The sequence below is a fragment of the Polypterus senegalus genome, chromosome 11 (genome assembly GCF_016835505.1).
Source record: "Polypterus senegalus isolate Bchr_013 chromosome 11, ASM1683550v1, whole genome shotgun sequence".
NCBI classification, from domain to species: domain Eukaryota; kingdom Metazoa; phylum Chordata; class Cladistia; order Polypteriformes; family Polypteridae; genus Polypterus; species Polypterus senegalus.
Window position 1 is genome coordinate 101468291 of NC_053164.1, and position 14431 is coordinate 101482721.

At 37.8% G+C, this 14431-nt stretch overlaps 1 protein-coding gene across 2 annotated transcripts in view; it reads left to right on the forward strand.

The window, feature by feature from the left end:
- Nucleotides 1-14431, forward strand: part of trim24 (tripartite motif containing 24) — a 102336-nt gene that overhangs the window by 84388 nt on the left and 3517 nt on the right. For both annotated transcript variants that reach the window (XM_039769387.1, XM_039769388.1), the window contains exons 14-17: nt 453-703; nt 1248-1380; nt 3575-3649; nt 7423-7578. In XM_039769387.1, the coding sequence (XP_039625321.1) occupies nt 453-703; nt 1248-1380; nt 3575-3649; nt 7423-7578 (615 nt within the window). The remainder of the gene's footprint in view (nt 1-452; nt 704-1247; nt 1381-3574; nt 3650-7422; nt 7579-14431) is intronic.

Consider the following 14431-nt stretch of genomic DNA (forward strand, 5'->3'; position numbering starts at 1 on the left):
ATTGCCATTCAAATTAAGAGTAGTGGGCACTGTCAGTGCTGTGGTAATCACATTGCAAGACACACTCAAAAAATAGATCCTCATGTACAATACTAGGGGATATTATAAAAAAAAAAAAATAAATAAATAATCGGTTGAAAGGATGTCTTTTGGTAGGGTGAGGGAGTTCTGAAACCCACCTAATTCAATTCAGAGCCATGACGGGCTGGAGCCTATCCTAACACTATAAAGCAAATATTGTCAAAAGTTACAGCTTTGTTCTCCTTTACATGTGACACGCTGAAGTTCAGTTACTGTACTTAGGTATGTTTTAGCATGTATAAACTTTACAAATGGAAAACTGCTCTTGTTTATATACGTTTGTTAATAGCTCCCGTTGAATAGACCTTTATTCTTTGTACGACTTGCTGGATGTTATCCTTTCACACCTCTCTCTCTTTTAAACCTTTTAGGCTGCCTCTAGTAAATGTACAAACATTCCTGACAGCACAAGAGAACAAGACACATCAGATGAGGAGTTGTGCTACTGGGTGCCAAGAGGGCGCCAGGAGCAGAAGGAGACGGGAGAAGGCGGACAGGAGGATGATCCAAATGAAGACTGGTGTGCTGTTTGTCAGAATGGAGGAGAGCTGCTCTGCTGTGAAAAATGCCCAAAGGTGTTTCATTTGTCCTGCCATGTCCCTGCTTTGCTCACTTTTCCCAGGTATTTTCCTTAAATCTCACTATTTAATGCATTTTCTGTGAATGAATTGTGATTAGTTTTTTTTTTATTCTATCGAAAGCTTAACTTTTTAACTGCATATTAACATACTGTGCAACGCAAAATACCTTGTGTTCTGACTGAGCCAAACATTTTCAAATAAATGCTCAACTGTAAAAACACTAGATGAGTAGCAATGTTTACTTTCATACTAATAAGTTCTTAAACTCATTTACTGTTTCTGGCACTTAGAGGAGGAGGAAAATATGTGATTGTGTCATCAGGCTTGACTTGTGTATAATCCTGTCTTTTTTCCTCCTAAGAATATCAATTCCATTTCTGATGCATACAATGACTGTGCTATAAATTAATACCAGAATTCAGTTTCAAACTTTATCTCAAGGGCATAGAGCATGATTTGTGATTTATAGTTTTGGAGCCGTTGCCTAGGAACTAGCTTATGAAACATTTGCTTAAGCAAAAATGATCATTATTTTTAAACCAAAAGTAAATTTGTTAAAGTGTAAAATGTTCTTCTCCTTTCCAGTGGAGAGTGGATATGCACATTCTGCCGTAGCATTACATTTCCCGAGGTTGTATATGATTGTTTAAATAGCCAGCAAAACTCGGAGAAGAGGAAATCGGGAGGTCTGCCTGGTTTGCCCCCAACAGATTTACGGGTATGTTTGTTGTTTTGGTTTTTTGCTTAGTTGTTACCATATTATTGAGTTTAAAAAAGTTGAACTTGTCTAACTGTATAAAGAGATATCTTTATTTTGTCTATTCAAAATTCCATGAGAGAAATTGCAAAAAAGTGTGTTTACATCTTTCCTACTTCGATTCTCAAATGTAAATTATAGAGCCTTTTGTTTTTGACGGAATAGCCCCCTTTCAGTTTATTAATGCAGGACTGGTTCTGCTAAAGTGAATCAATTAATGCACACATTATATAGAGGCATTTTGGAAATGCTTGGAATGTTCATAAGTCCACAATAAGAAGCAGATTGAGTAAAGCTGTAATTCACGGGAAAGCAAAGTAGAAACCACTGCTCTCTAAGAATGACATCAGTGCTCATTGGATTTGCAAAATAGCACCTGGAAGACCCTGAAGTCTTTTGGAAGAATGAAAAAATGTCCTATGGGCAATTGAATTAAAAGTAGAACTTGTTTGGACAAAAAATACTCACAATAAGGCATGGGGGGTGCAAATGTGATGGAGTGGGGATGCTTTGCTTTCTCAAGGTCTTGGAAGTCTTGCCATTGTGAAGGAACTGTGAATTCTCATCTTTGACAGAATATTGTTAGGGAGAATGTTAGAGTAATTTGTCCAAAACCATGAAGCTGAAGTGCAGTTGAGTTGTAAAGTAGGACAGTGACCCAAAACAGAATGCAAATCTACAACTGAATGGCTCAGAGTGGCCTAGTCGAAGCCCCAATTTAAACCGAAAAGAGATGCTGTGCCAGGACCTGAAAGGAACAGTTCACATCTCTCAAACCTATAAATGTATCCAAATTAAAACACTTCTGCAAACAAAGGAGTGCGGGCTAAGGTTCCTCAGCAGTATGAAGTTATAGGGATTGTTTAGTTGACATGATCACTGCTAAAGGTACAACAATCACATATGGAGACCTTGGGGGCAATTACTTTTTCACAGGAACACTAGATAATGTTTGCTTCCACGAAGAAAATGATGATTTAAAACTGTATGGTATATTCACTTGTGTTCCCTTTCTCTAGCAGTGCACTTTGTGTAAAGGTCTGAGGTCATTTATTGTGTAACAAAACGCAAAAATGGAGGGTATTAGGAAGGGGCAAATAATGTCACTGTACTACTTTAGAGTACACTTTAAAAAGCAGGACTAGCATTTTGTTTTTGTTTCTGATTCAGAGCTTTGTGTTTAATATATTTATATATTTTTTAACAATTCATATTTGTTTGCATTCAGTGTTATTTTATTTGATCTATTTCTGTGCTTTTATTTCAATTATACCCTTTTGAATATTTGTGAAGAGCTTTCAGTGTAGGGACGGTACTTTATAAATTTAACTTTGTCCAGTTTGCGCATATGAGATAAATACCCCTCAAAATGGACTGGGTTGGTTTAGTAGTAATAATAATAATACATTTTGGTCACATATTGATCTAGTAGTGTGTGTTTCACCTTAGAGGAACTCGATCCCCTAAGTGAAACCTAAACAAGAGCTCATTAACTGAGTACGACGAGCGTCCTCGTCAGAGGGCTCAGGTCTTATAGGAAAGGGATATTTAGAGTTTGCAAAGCATTGCAAAAACTTTTTAAATTACCAATAAAAATCTTTTCAAGAAACTTCTGGTTGTGTGTGCCAGTCAGCATTTCCTTTGTTGTGACTTCTTATTCTAAAACACTTTCCAAGGTGCTATACATTATGTTTTGCAAATAGAGCTTTATGCTAATGTTCACACCAAGAATAGCCAGTAGGATTTAAATCTGCTCTAATTCAACTTCCCAAACTCTGAACCAGACAAGACTGTTTGTTTGTAAAAGTTTGAAAGGTCCATATAGGTATAATTTTTTGTATTTATTTATTTTTTTGGTCAAGTAGCCCAGAGTTTTGAAACCTTTTCCAAGTGTCTGTGTCAGATCTTTCCTGGTAATTTGGCGTGGGCTGGTTAGTCTGCTCACGGTCTCTGATCTGGTCAGTCCACGTTAGTCCACCTCAAGCCCATTTCCAAGTTCAGTTCCTGTTTTTCAAAACTTGGATAGATGGATGGATATTTTTGATTTCAGTTTTTCTCCTCTTGCTTTAAAAGTAACCTCTCCAGATCAAAATCAGTAGGAACAGTTACAGAATCGTGTTCTAGTTGGAAATGAATGAACTTTTGTCTTTTTCAGAAATGTGAACGGCTGTTGCTTTTCCTGTATTGCCATGAGCTAAGTGTTGACTTCCAGGAGCCCGTCCCACCATCTGTAAGTAAAGCGTTATTTGGTGTTTTCTAACCAGGACATTTTAGAGGGGCTGTTGTAAGAGTAAACTGAGGTGTTTGTCCTTAGTCTTGGGTGAAATGACTGTATGAAAATGCTGCAGTTAGGAAATACTATTTTGACATACGAGGTGTGATCAAAATATGCGGTGAATTTTGATGCAGAGCACCATCCAAGAGCAACGCAAAACGATTCAATGAAGGTTCTGACATGTCCATCCTAGAGTCTAGTTTGTGACGAGTTTCATTTGTGTTGTTGTAAATGGATATTGAGCAATGCATTAACATGAAATTTTGTTTCAAATTGCAAAAAGCTCGGGAAGCCCATGACATGTTAAAATTGGTTTATGGTGACACTGCACCGATGATTAAGACTGTTTACAAGTTGTTTGATGTATTTCGTAATGGATCTGACTCGGTTGAAGACGAGAAAAGATCAGGACGTCCTTCAACATCAATAACCGAGGAAAATGTTGAAATGGTTTCATTCTTCATCATGACAACGCTCTTTGTCACACATCCCTTCTAGTACGATAATTTCTGTCGAATAAAAACATTACGCTGTGTCCGCATTCCACCTTATTTGCCGGATCTGGCACTGTGTGACTTCTGGCTGTTCTCTAAATTGAAAATGGCCATGAAAGGCAAACAATTTCAACATCTATTGAGGACATCCAGGCAACCGCGACAACCCAACTAAAGAAACTCTCGAAAGAAAACTTCCTGGACTGCTTCGCAAAGTGGCAGGAGTGTTGGGATAAGTGCATTCGAAGTGGGGGAGAGTATTTTGAGGGTGACTAGTAGTTGTAAATCTTTTACTGCAATAAACATTTCTTTTTTAAACATGCACTGTATTTTTTGATCACACCTCGTATGAACTGCCTGAGGCTGGTTAAATGTTCATTCACAAAGAGATACAGAAGGCTCCGAAATTGAAGAAGGGCAGGTTTGAAGTTACTGTATCTCATTTTGGTTGCATTGTGGGTGTTTGCCCAGGAACTGAAGTAAGTGAGGATTAAGACTGGGTTATTATCACCTAGCAGGAAGACAAAAGGAAAAATGCGTAACAGTGTGAAAGCAAAAAGAAGTGCTGTTTAAACATACATGTCAATTGGTCTGAAATGTAAAGGTGCTACGGATAGCAAGATGGGCAGCAGCAGCTGTGGAGGAGCAGGCCCAGTGACACCAGTTGCTTTGTCAAGCCTCTGTGATTTAGGCTTTTAGTAGAATATATAAAAGGAAAGCAGTGTTTATTCATTTAAAAAAAAAAAAGATTTTTTTTTTTCAAATGTGGAGTAGTAGAATATTATTTATCTTGAAGTCAATCATGTGCTGGCCGAGAATCAGATAATACATTTTTAAGCCCAAATGTCAACTGTTAGCAGTGATTGATTTCCTCTTTCTGTTTTGTTAATAATTTTTTACCCAAGTGCCCTGCTGTGTGTGTAGCCCTTCCATCAGACCTTTCAAGCTCTCCAAGCACCCATGGCATGTTTTCTATAACATTGCCATCTAAAGAAAATAATACAGTATTATACTATGTGTCCCATGTTGGAGTTGTAGAAGAGACTGGATGTGTGTTTATGCAATAGCATTGTTTGTCAGATGTTTTGTCTTTGTCTTTTGTCTATTAGATCTCTGTAACAATGTCTACTGTTTTTGTACTTTCCTGCTGCAAACAAATTTCCCTCTGGGATGCCTTGATGCTTGTTTCTGTATAGACTAAGGATCCCTGGCTTAAGAAAGGAGAGAACGACCGATGGACAATCAAACGTGGTCTTTATTATTCTGAATGGTTGAAAGTGTTTCGTCTCCTTCAAACTCCCTTAGCACTGCTTCTTACATTCTGTGTTCTTGCATTCAGTTCAAGTACAATTACTTCCTCTACTTTAATGTGTCATGTTATAGTAGACTCCAAACAGTGAGGTAGGCTGTGACATATACTGTACTGTACGTAGCTTTGATCTGAAGAAGCCAGGGTGGAACTTCGAACCTCCAGCAGCATACATTAGCTGCATTGTTCCTGGCAAAAAGTGGTCTAGCATTAGTTTTTATTGCCAAGACGTTCATACTCCTATGTTTGCCACCATATCAACCAAAATGAGGTTTCTCAGGGATTTGGCTTCTAGGGAAGTGTAGGATGGAACAGGAACCTGATTTGGGGGAGCACTGCATTTATTCTCTGTACAGTAATCCGTCCTCGATTGCATGGGTTGCGTTCCAGAACCCCCCGCGAAAGGTGAAAATCCGCAAAGTAAAAACCATATGTTCATATGGTTATTTTTATATATTTTAAGCCCTTAAAAACTCTTCCACATTCTTATAAACGTTTCCCGCACAGTTATACAGCATAAACCCTTTGTTGTTCCCTTAGATATTAGGTAAGACTCGTTGAAATTATGTATGTAAACACACTGTTTATATACAGTACACCCTAAATATTATTTTAAAGATATCGAGTATCTCCGTTATCACATATGTTACAGCCATTATGACAGACAGGCCACCAGCTATAAATATGTGCAATGCAAGAAAAATTGCATACAGTAAAATGTGTGTACAATGACACTAAACGTATGTACATGTAATAAGTACTGTACGTAGAAAATTATTTTATGGTTACTCGCCAGCAATGACACGACGACTTGTCCGATAACGATGAGTTTAATTATTATTGCACAACAAAGGAGAGCGTTACAGCTCTTCTAAAGGAGCCTCTTCAGGTGATGTAGCACCGCCGTTGTTCTTCTTCTGGCAGTCTTCAATCCAAATCCCTAAAGCAGATTCCGGACTACTGCCTTATTACATCCACTTAAAACTCGTTTTGCGCCCTGGTTAAAGGACACTGTGGCCATAGATCTTATATTCTTTTTCTCCTTTTTAAATAAAAAGAATTGTGGACTCATTGATGCTGTAATGGCGTCCTGCAGCGGTGTAGCTGTCTCCTTCCTTCAACATATCCATAACTTTTACCCTGTCGGCAATCGTTAACATCTTCCGTTGGCGCTTGGGCATGGCCCCTGAAGCAGTAGCAGGAGCAGATTGTTTTGGAGCCATAATGAAGGGCTTGACTATGAACAAAGATAAACCCAAAAAAACACAAAAGTTAACTCTTTACACAGCAAAACACTTTAATGCTGAATGAGCGAAACAAGAATTTGTGGTTAACGCAGCGGAATCGAATTCGGCGCTCCGTCGCTGAGCCAATCGGCACACAGGAGCTCCTGTGTGCTGATTGGGTAGCTTCTCAGCCATCTGCCAATAGCGTCCCTTGTATGAAATCAACTGGGCAAACAAACTGAGGAATCATGTACCAGAAGTAAAAAGACCCATTGTCCGCAGAAATCCGTGAAGCAGCGAAAAATCCGCGTTGTATATTTAGATATGCTTACATATAAAATCTGTGATAGAGTGAAGCCGCGAAAGTCAAAGCACGATATAGTGAGGGATTACTGTAAATGGAAACACTGCCAGGGAGTGTGACGGCATAGGACCTCCCTGCTCCCATTTGCTGTCCTTTTACCGTATTACTGTATGTTTTAAGACTATTATGTATGTACATATATGGATATACATTTATTCAGATGGATTTTGCTATATTGGGAATCTGGGTAAAGTATTTCTGAATAATTAGAGCCTAGTTTTTTCTACACCTAAAGCAGTGAACCAAGACAGAGATTAGTGGGGGGGTCTTGTCTCCACCTTTTGGCTTGCTGCTTTTCCTTGCCAGTACTATATTTTGTTTATTGCTTTGTTTAGATTGTGCCTGATTATTACAAGATCATCAAAAGACCAATGGATTTGTCACTTGTGAGAAGGAAACTCCAAAGACGAAATACGCACCATTATCAGAAACCTGAAGACTTTGTTTCAGATATCAGGCTAATCTTTAAAAATTGTGCAGAATTTAACGAGGTGAGTAATTTTTACTGTTTTGTAGTACCCTTGCTCTAATAGCCAAGAATCTAGAATCCAAATCTTCCTCCACCTACTCCTCTCTTGAAGCACTTTAATCTTGCTGTTCATAGTTTATCTGATGCATGGAATGGGATAAGACGATCTCAGTGAAAGTGCTTCATTGACAAATTTGAAGGGTTTTTTGCTTTTATTTACATGTTGTTTAGTTTGAAGGCAGGTGCTTACCACACTTTCTTAGCTCACAGTGGACATACTAGCCAGGAATCTGGGTGGGTTAGTTGCAGGGGTTTTCTACCTGTCTTTACAGTACCTGGTTATTTGTTGCTTTAGTATACTGAATGACTGTATAATATTTATCTCCTGAAAAAAGACCCCCATGATGCATTACCAGGTGACTAGATGTTTCTGCACAGCTTTATTTAAAGCCGACTGTAATATAAACACTTGGTGCTTTCTACCAATCACCTTTATATGGTATGATTTATTAAAACCATGTGGGACAGAAACGAAGCACCATTGTTCTTTGCTTAAATGTCAAATGTATGCCACACCATGAATTAAAAATGGCAATAATAAGGACGTCACTCTTGTTTAAATAAATAAATTCCTGTGACATTATGCATATTAAAACAATCAATTAAATGGAATGTGTAATTTAAATCTGATTACAATGCAGTACTTGTGAGGTATTCAAGTGTCAAGTTTCTATTAGAATTCCAGATATTTTACTGACATAGCAAACGGATATCAGGAACTGTTTCTCTTCTATTTAAATAATTAATATATAGTAGCTTTGTTCTTCCTCTTGCTACTAATCATTTTTATTGAGCACACACAATGCATGCAGTATAGTCTGTTTTAGAGTAGCAAAAAGCTGGAGAAAATGTGGTATCACTTCATGACAGAGTGTGTACGGCCAAAGGGCCCAGACATATTAAACGCCAGAGCAGTCCAGAGGTGCAGCTTGACCTCAGTGTAGGCTAATGTGTGGAAAATATGTGAATTTCACATTAGTTAGAAAATTCATCCGGAATGAAAGCTCTGGTCTTAGCTGCACAAGTGAACATCTTTTTTTCCTAGAGCATGTTAAATCAGGGCAGATTCTTAAATGGGCGTTGTTTGTGTTCTTTGATTGATTGAATGAATAGGCATACGCAGCTGCTTGCAAAAGTCTTCATACTCTGCTAAATGCAAAATGGAAGTGGAGGACACTTTCATTGATCTTCAGAACACATTCTGAACTTTAAACTGTTTATCCAAACACCTGACTCCCTCGGTGCTTTTAAGAAGACTTTGAAGACATTCCTGTCTTCTAAATATTTTCCTAGTTGCTAATGGTTTTGATGCTTGGGTCTGTCTGAAGTTAAAGTAAGGCTAACTAGGCTTGTGCTTCGGTCAATTTAATGCTTACTTATTTTTAACACTAGAATCCCTGAAGCCTATGAAAAAAGTCATAATGCCAGGCCACCTTAAATTCCTTCACATCTCTTCATCGGTGTCTTTGTTTTGCAAATGTGTCAATCGGCACAAGCAGCAAGAAGCCTGCTATCCCATCTGACGTAGCTGAAGTTCTCCCAGCTCAACTCTGCTTATATGTGTGTGAGGTGCCTTGAGTTGTATAGGGTAAATAATATATCGGTATTTGGAATACATACATTTCATGTGTGTTCCGTGTCTACAATGATCTGTGTAAATGTAGGATGACAGGAAATGCGAGGCAAGAAATGTTGAACACATAACTAAAACCTTTTTCATGTTCTACTAAGAATTAGCAAAATGCTGACATGAAATGTATAATGTGTGAAGACTGAAGTCCAAATATCAAATAAACACTTTCATAGAAGGTACACATATAACAAAACACGTGTACTTTTATCCAGGAATATAACCGAAGAAAAAGACACGTCTGCTTGGCCAGTGCAGAGGTAAGAACTGCTGTCTCATAATCAAAAGGTTGCGGGTTTGATTCCTTGTCCTTCCTGCATTTATCGTTTTGAGTATTGAGCTGCGTTTATTGTTTGATTTGAGTCTGTAACAGCCGGTGTAACTGTATAAAAGGTTTTTTTTTTTTTTTTTTTTTTCTTTTCAGTTTTGTTGTCACAGTCGCATTCACACTAACCCCGATCTGACACTGCTGTTTTCAATTAAAGACGTGCTATAACAGGGGTGAACTCAGATGAGGATGAGGGTTGTACATCGGAGAAAGAGTACAGAAGTCCACTCACATATAAGAACAATGCAGTAAGAGGTCGGGCGTCATCCTGCCAGTCAGTCTGCCCCACACCTGTCGTCCTACGAAAAAGCACGGCTTACAGAGCTTGCCAAGGTATCGTGCAAAATCCTGTTTGTATGTTTTTTTGATAGTCTTTTTATATAAAAAATATTTATATGTTACTTATATAAAAGCCAAATTGAATGTTGTTTACATTGATTTATTTACAAATCTTCTTACAGCATAAACGCACAAATAGACTGCAGAGCTTCCAGTGTTTCACCGTCATGGGCATGCTCACAACGTACATGTGCAATGGTTATAAAGCTGTGATTGTGGTAATAAAGTTAATGGAGCCATGTCTGGACAAAGGCAGAATCAGAACAACATACAACTTCTTTACTTTGCTTTCGCTGGCTAATAGACTGCTGCTCCGCAACAAAACTCTGCTTGGTAACATAAATAAAGTGCAACAGTAGCTTCAACCTGCAGTTACAGTATAGACACTTCAGCACGGAGCTATGGTACCAAGAATGCAGACAGACTTCTTCTTTTTGGGCAAATACACATTCAGCATGGCACTGCCAGATCTAAATACTAGCGTGGAGAATTGCTCATGCACTGAAATGACTTTAGCTGCAGGTGGAAGCTACTGTTGCTCTTTACATAACTGATCTTTTCTTAAATAAAGGAATGGCTTTGCACATGTACTTTGTCAGCATGCCTATGTCAATCAAACACAGGAAGCTCTGCAGTTTAGTTGTAACTTTACGCTGTAGGAAGATAAATAAATCAAGGTAAATAACATTCAATCTGGCTTTTGTATAAGTAACATATAAATGTTTTTTTATTTAAAGACCATCAACAAAACATAACCACAAACAGAACTTTGCACAATACCTTGGTGAGCTCTGTAGGCCCTGCTTTTTTGTTCAAGGACATGTGTATGGCAGATTCACTGGCAGGATGGCACCCGATCTCTTGTTGCATCCAAATGGTGCCATCTTTCTTAAGCATGGTGCCACTGTGTTGTTCCTATGTGTGAATGGACTTTTCTTGTGGGGAGGTCTTCTCTTTCTCCAATGGAGAACCCTCGTCCTCATCACCTCTGTTAAAATATTTCTTTATTTGAAAATTAAGTGTCAGATCTAGGTACCATAAATTTACACTGGCTCTTACAGACTCAAATCAAATGTATGTTTTTATTCAATAATCTATACTAATAAAAGGCAAAGCCCTCACTCACTCATTCACTCACTCACTCACTCATCACTAATTCTCCAACTTCCCGTGTAGGTAGAAGGCTGAAATTTGGCAGGCTCATTCCTTACAGCTTACTTACAAAAGTTGGACAGGTTTCATTTCGAAATTCTACGCCTAATGGTCATAACTGGAAGGTATTTTTCTCCATTAACTGTAATGGAGTAGAGCTGCAAAGACGTAGGGGGCGGAGTTTCGTGTGACATCATCACGCCTCCCACGTAATCACGTGAACTGACTGTCAACGCAGTACGTAGAAAACCAGGAAGACCTACAAAAAGCGCTTAAGAAAACATGCATTATATAATTGAGAAGGCAGCGAAACAATAAGAAGCGAGCGGGTGACATATACTACCATATTCATGAGTGCTGCTACCTCGGAAAGAAAGCAAGGTGTAAACCTAAACTTTAAATTAAGTTCATAGACAGGCTACCGCTGGCGTTTCACATGCCCACAGGTAATGCGGGATACAAGTTTAATGAGAGGACGCAGGATATAAACGAGAGTTTTGATCACTTTGTAACTAAGTTAAAATTGTAGGTGAAGGGGTGTGCTTATGCAAATTCCGAGAGACTGTGTTTGTGGGGGAGTCACGTCATCATCTCCCCTCCCATTTACCTCAAGTTAATACACACGCTGTCTCTATAGAGTTTCTCCACACTGAATCCTCCAGGCACTACTTACAAAAGGTCACATTGACAAGCGTGTTACGCTATTTTTAAAATCTTTCCTTTTCTTAGCACAAGCACAGCTGAGAAGCTTCGATGCATGTGCTCCATAACGCTGAAAAATAATGCATTTAATCACACTTTGCATTACAAGCAAAGGGAGCTTTTGTCAATGCATGATTTCCTGGTACACCGATTACATTGATCAGCGCATCCCGATTCATTTTACCCTCGCACCACCTTAGTTTGAGAAGAAGTATGAAAAAATATGAGGTTAACACAGAAAAACAGATCACCAATTCAAGCTTTATGAATAATCGATTCGCCATCAATAATTGTTTTGGTAAAGCCATCCTCCTTCCATTTTATAATTTTTCCGCCACTAGCCATGATTAAATGAACGGTAAAAAGTAAGAGCGGCGAGGTGACTTATTTAGGCAGGAATATATATGATAGCAACACTCATGACAATGTCAATCATGTTACGTTATTATTAAAATGTTTCCTTTTCTTTTTCATTACTTCTTTAACACACTACTTCTCCGCTGTAGCGGGTATTTTGCTATATATATATATATATATATAATATATGAATGACCTCCAAAGAGCGCTGAGACTTTTGATATCATGAACGTGTGTGCAAAAGGGTCTCCTGCCCAGCAAAAGTCGAGCAGCCAGCGGCGCGCATAGCTGTGCCGGCCTTTGAGACGCTGACTGCGCTTCTGCCTTAAGTCAAAGTGAGCACTTTTAATTTTTTTCATCCGCCCCCTGAGCTATAGCCCAGACAAGTGCAAACACGGACCCCTTTTCTACACCACGGCAAAATAATATTAAGGCGATTCACACTTTCTTTTGCACGTATACGATTATCAGGTCCTCAGCTCGGATTATGAACACACGCATACGAGTGGAGGACTCACAGTGCCATCACAGCCGATTAATGGCGGGACGTCTCACCAGTCTACACAAGACCCACCGCGACTGTCGCCAAAAGGCGATCATAACGTCAGCGAACACATCTCTCTATACTATATAAAAGAAAAGGCAACTTTCCTTTCTTTACACCTTTTTCCTTTTATCCCAAACCAAAGCCTTTCTCTCTTAACACGGCAGAGGACACAAAAATAATTTTCTTTAATTGCCGGTAAGGCACATTACCAGAGGCACAAATTTGAACGTTCACATAGAAAATGTAATTTCTATACCACAGCCGTCGTGTAGCGCCTTTCAAAAGGGATCTACTACCGAGAGATGATCCATATACATTTTAGCTGCTGTTAGTTACTTACCTGTTTTGTTACACAGTCTTTAAAATGTAGTTTACCCCAACCACTCCAGTAGTGCTCAATGTACCTGTACTTCTTAAAACGTTAATGTTTTACTGTTTAATAACTTATAGACTATATTTCATTATTTTTCCCTTGCACTCAGTGACCAAAGCTATACACACACATATAGACACATACAAACATACACACAAGTATATGTATATATATATATATATATATATATATATATATATATATATATATATATATATATATATATATATATATATATATATACACACACACACCCCTATCTAGATTATATATATATATATATATACACACACACACATACATACATACATACATACATACATACATACATACATACATACACATATATATAATTTGTGTGTGTAGATATGTATATAGATATGTAGATATGAAGATATGTATGTGTATATATATATATGTATATTATATATATATGTATGTATGTGTGTGTGTGTATATATATATATATGACAGCAGCAATCCAAGCTGTGAGAAAACAGTAAAAGGAGGCGTGTCAGACGTGTGGTACATTTTCTGATGCAGCTACGAAAACAACTTTGTGACGCTACCACCAAATACACAAAACAATTACTTTGACAATCATGTTACATTATTTTTAAAATGTTTCCTTTTCTTTTCATAACTTCTTTAACACATGACATCGCTAAGCTGGTATTTTACTATATATATATATATATATATATATATATATATATCACAGCGACACTCATAACAGTGACAAAACAATTACATTGACAATCATGTTACGTTATTTTCAAAATGTTTCCTTTTCTTTCTCTTTCCTTCTTTAACACACTACTTCTCCGCTGCCAAGCGCGGGTATTTTGCTATATATATTTATATATATATATATATATAGATATAGATATAGATATATAGATATAGATATAGATATAGATAGATAGATAGAGGTGTATATATATAGATATAGATATAGATAGATAGATATGAGAACAACACTCATATCAATGACAAAACAATTACATTAACAATCATGTTACGTTAGTTTTAAAATTTTTCCTTTTCTTTTTCGTACCTTCTTTAAAACACTACTTCTCTGCTGCGAAGCGCGGGTATTCTGCTAGTAGTAACAATAAGAGCAGCTCACTATTTGGAACAGTAAATGCAAGAAGAACCCAGAATCGAACCTGCAACCTCTTGATTATGAGACAGTGTTTCTTACCTCTGCACCAGCCAAGTGGTCGTGTCCGCATTGCACCCTAACCCAATTTCATTTTCTTTCTGCTATATTCCTGGATTAAAGTGCACTTGTTTTGTTATACATATGCCATTTATGAAAGTGTCTGTTTGATATTTGGACTTCAGTCTTCACACATTATACATTTCATGTCAAAATTTTGCCAAT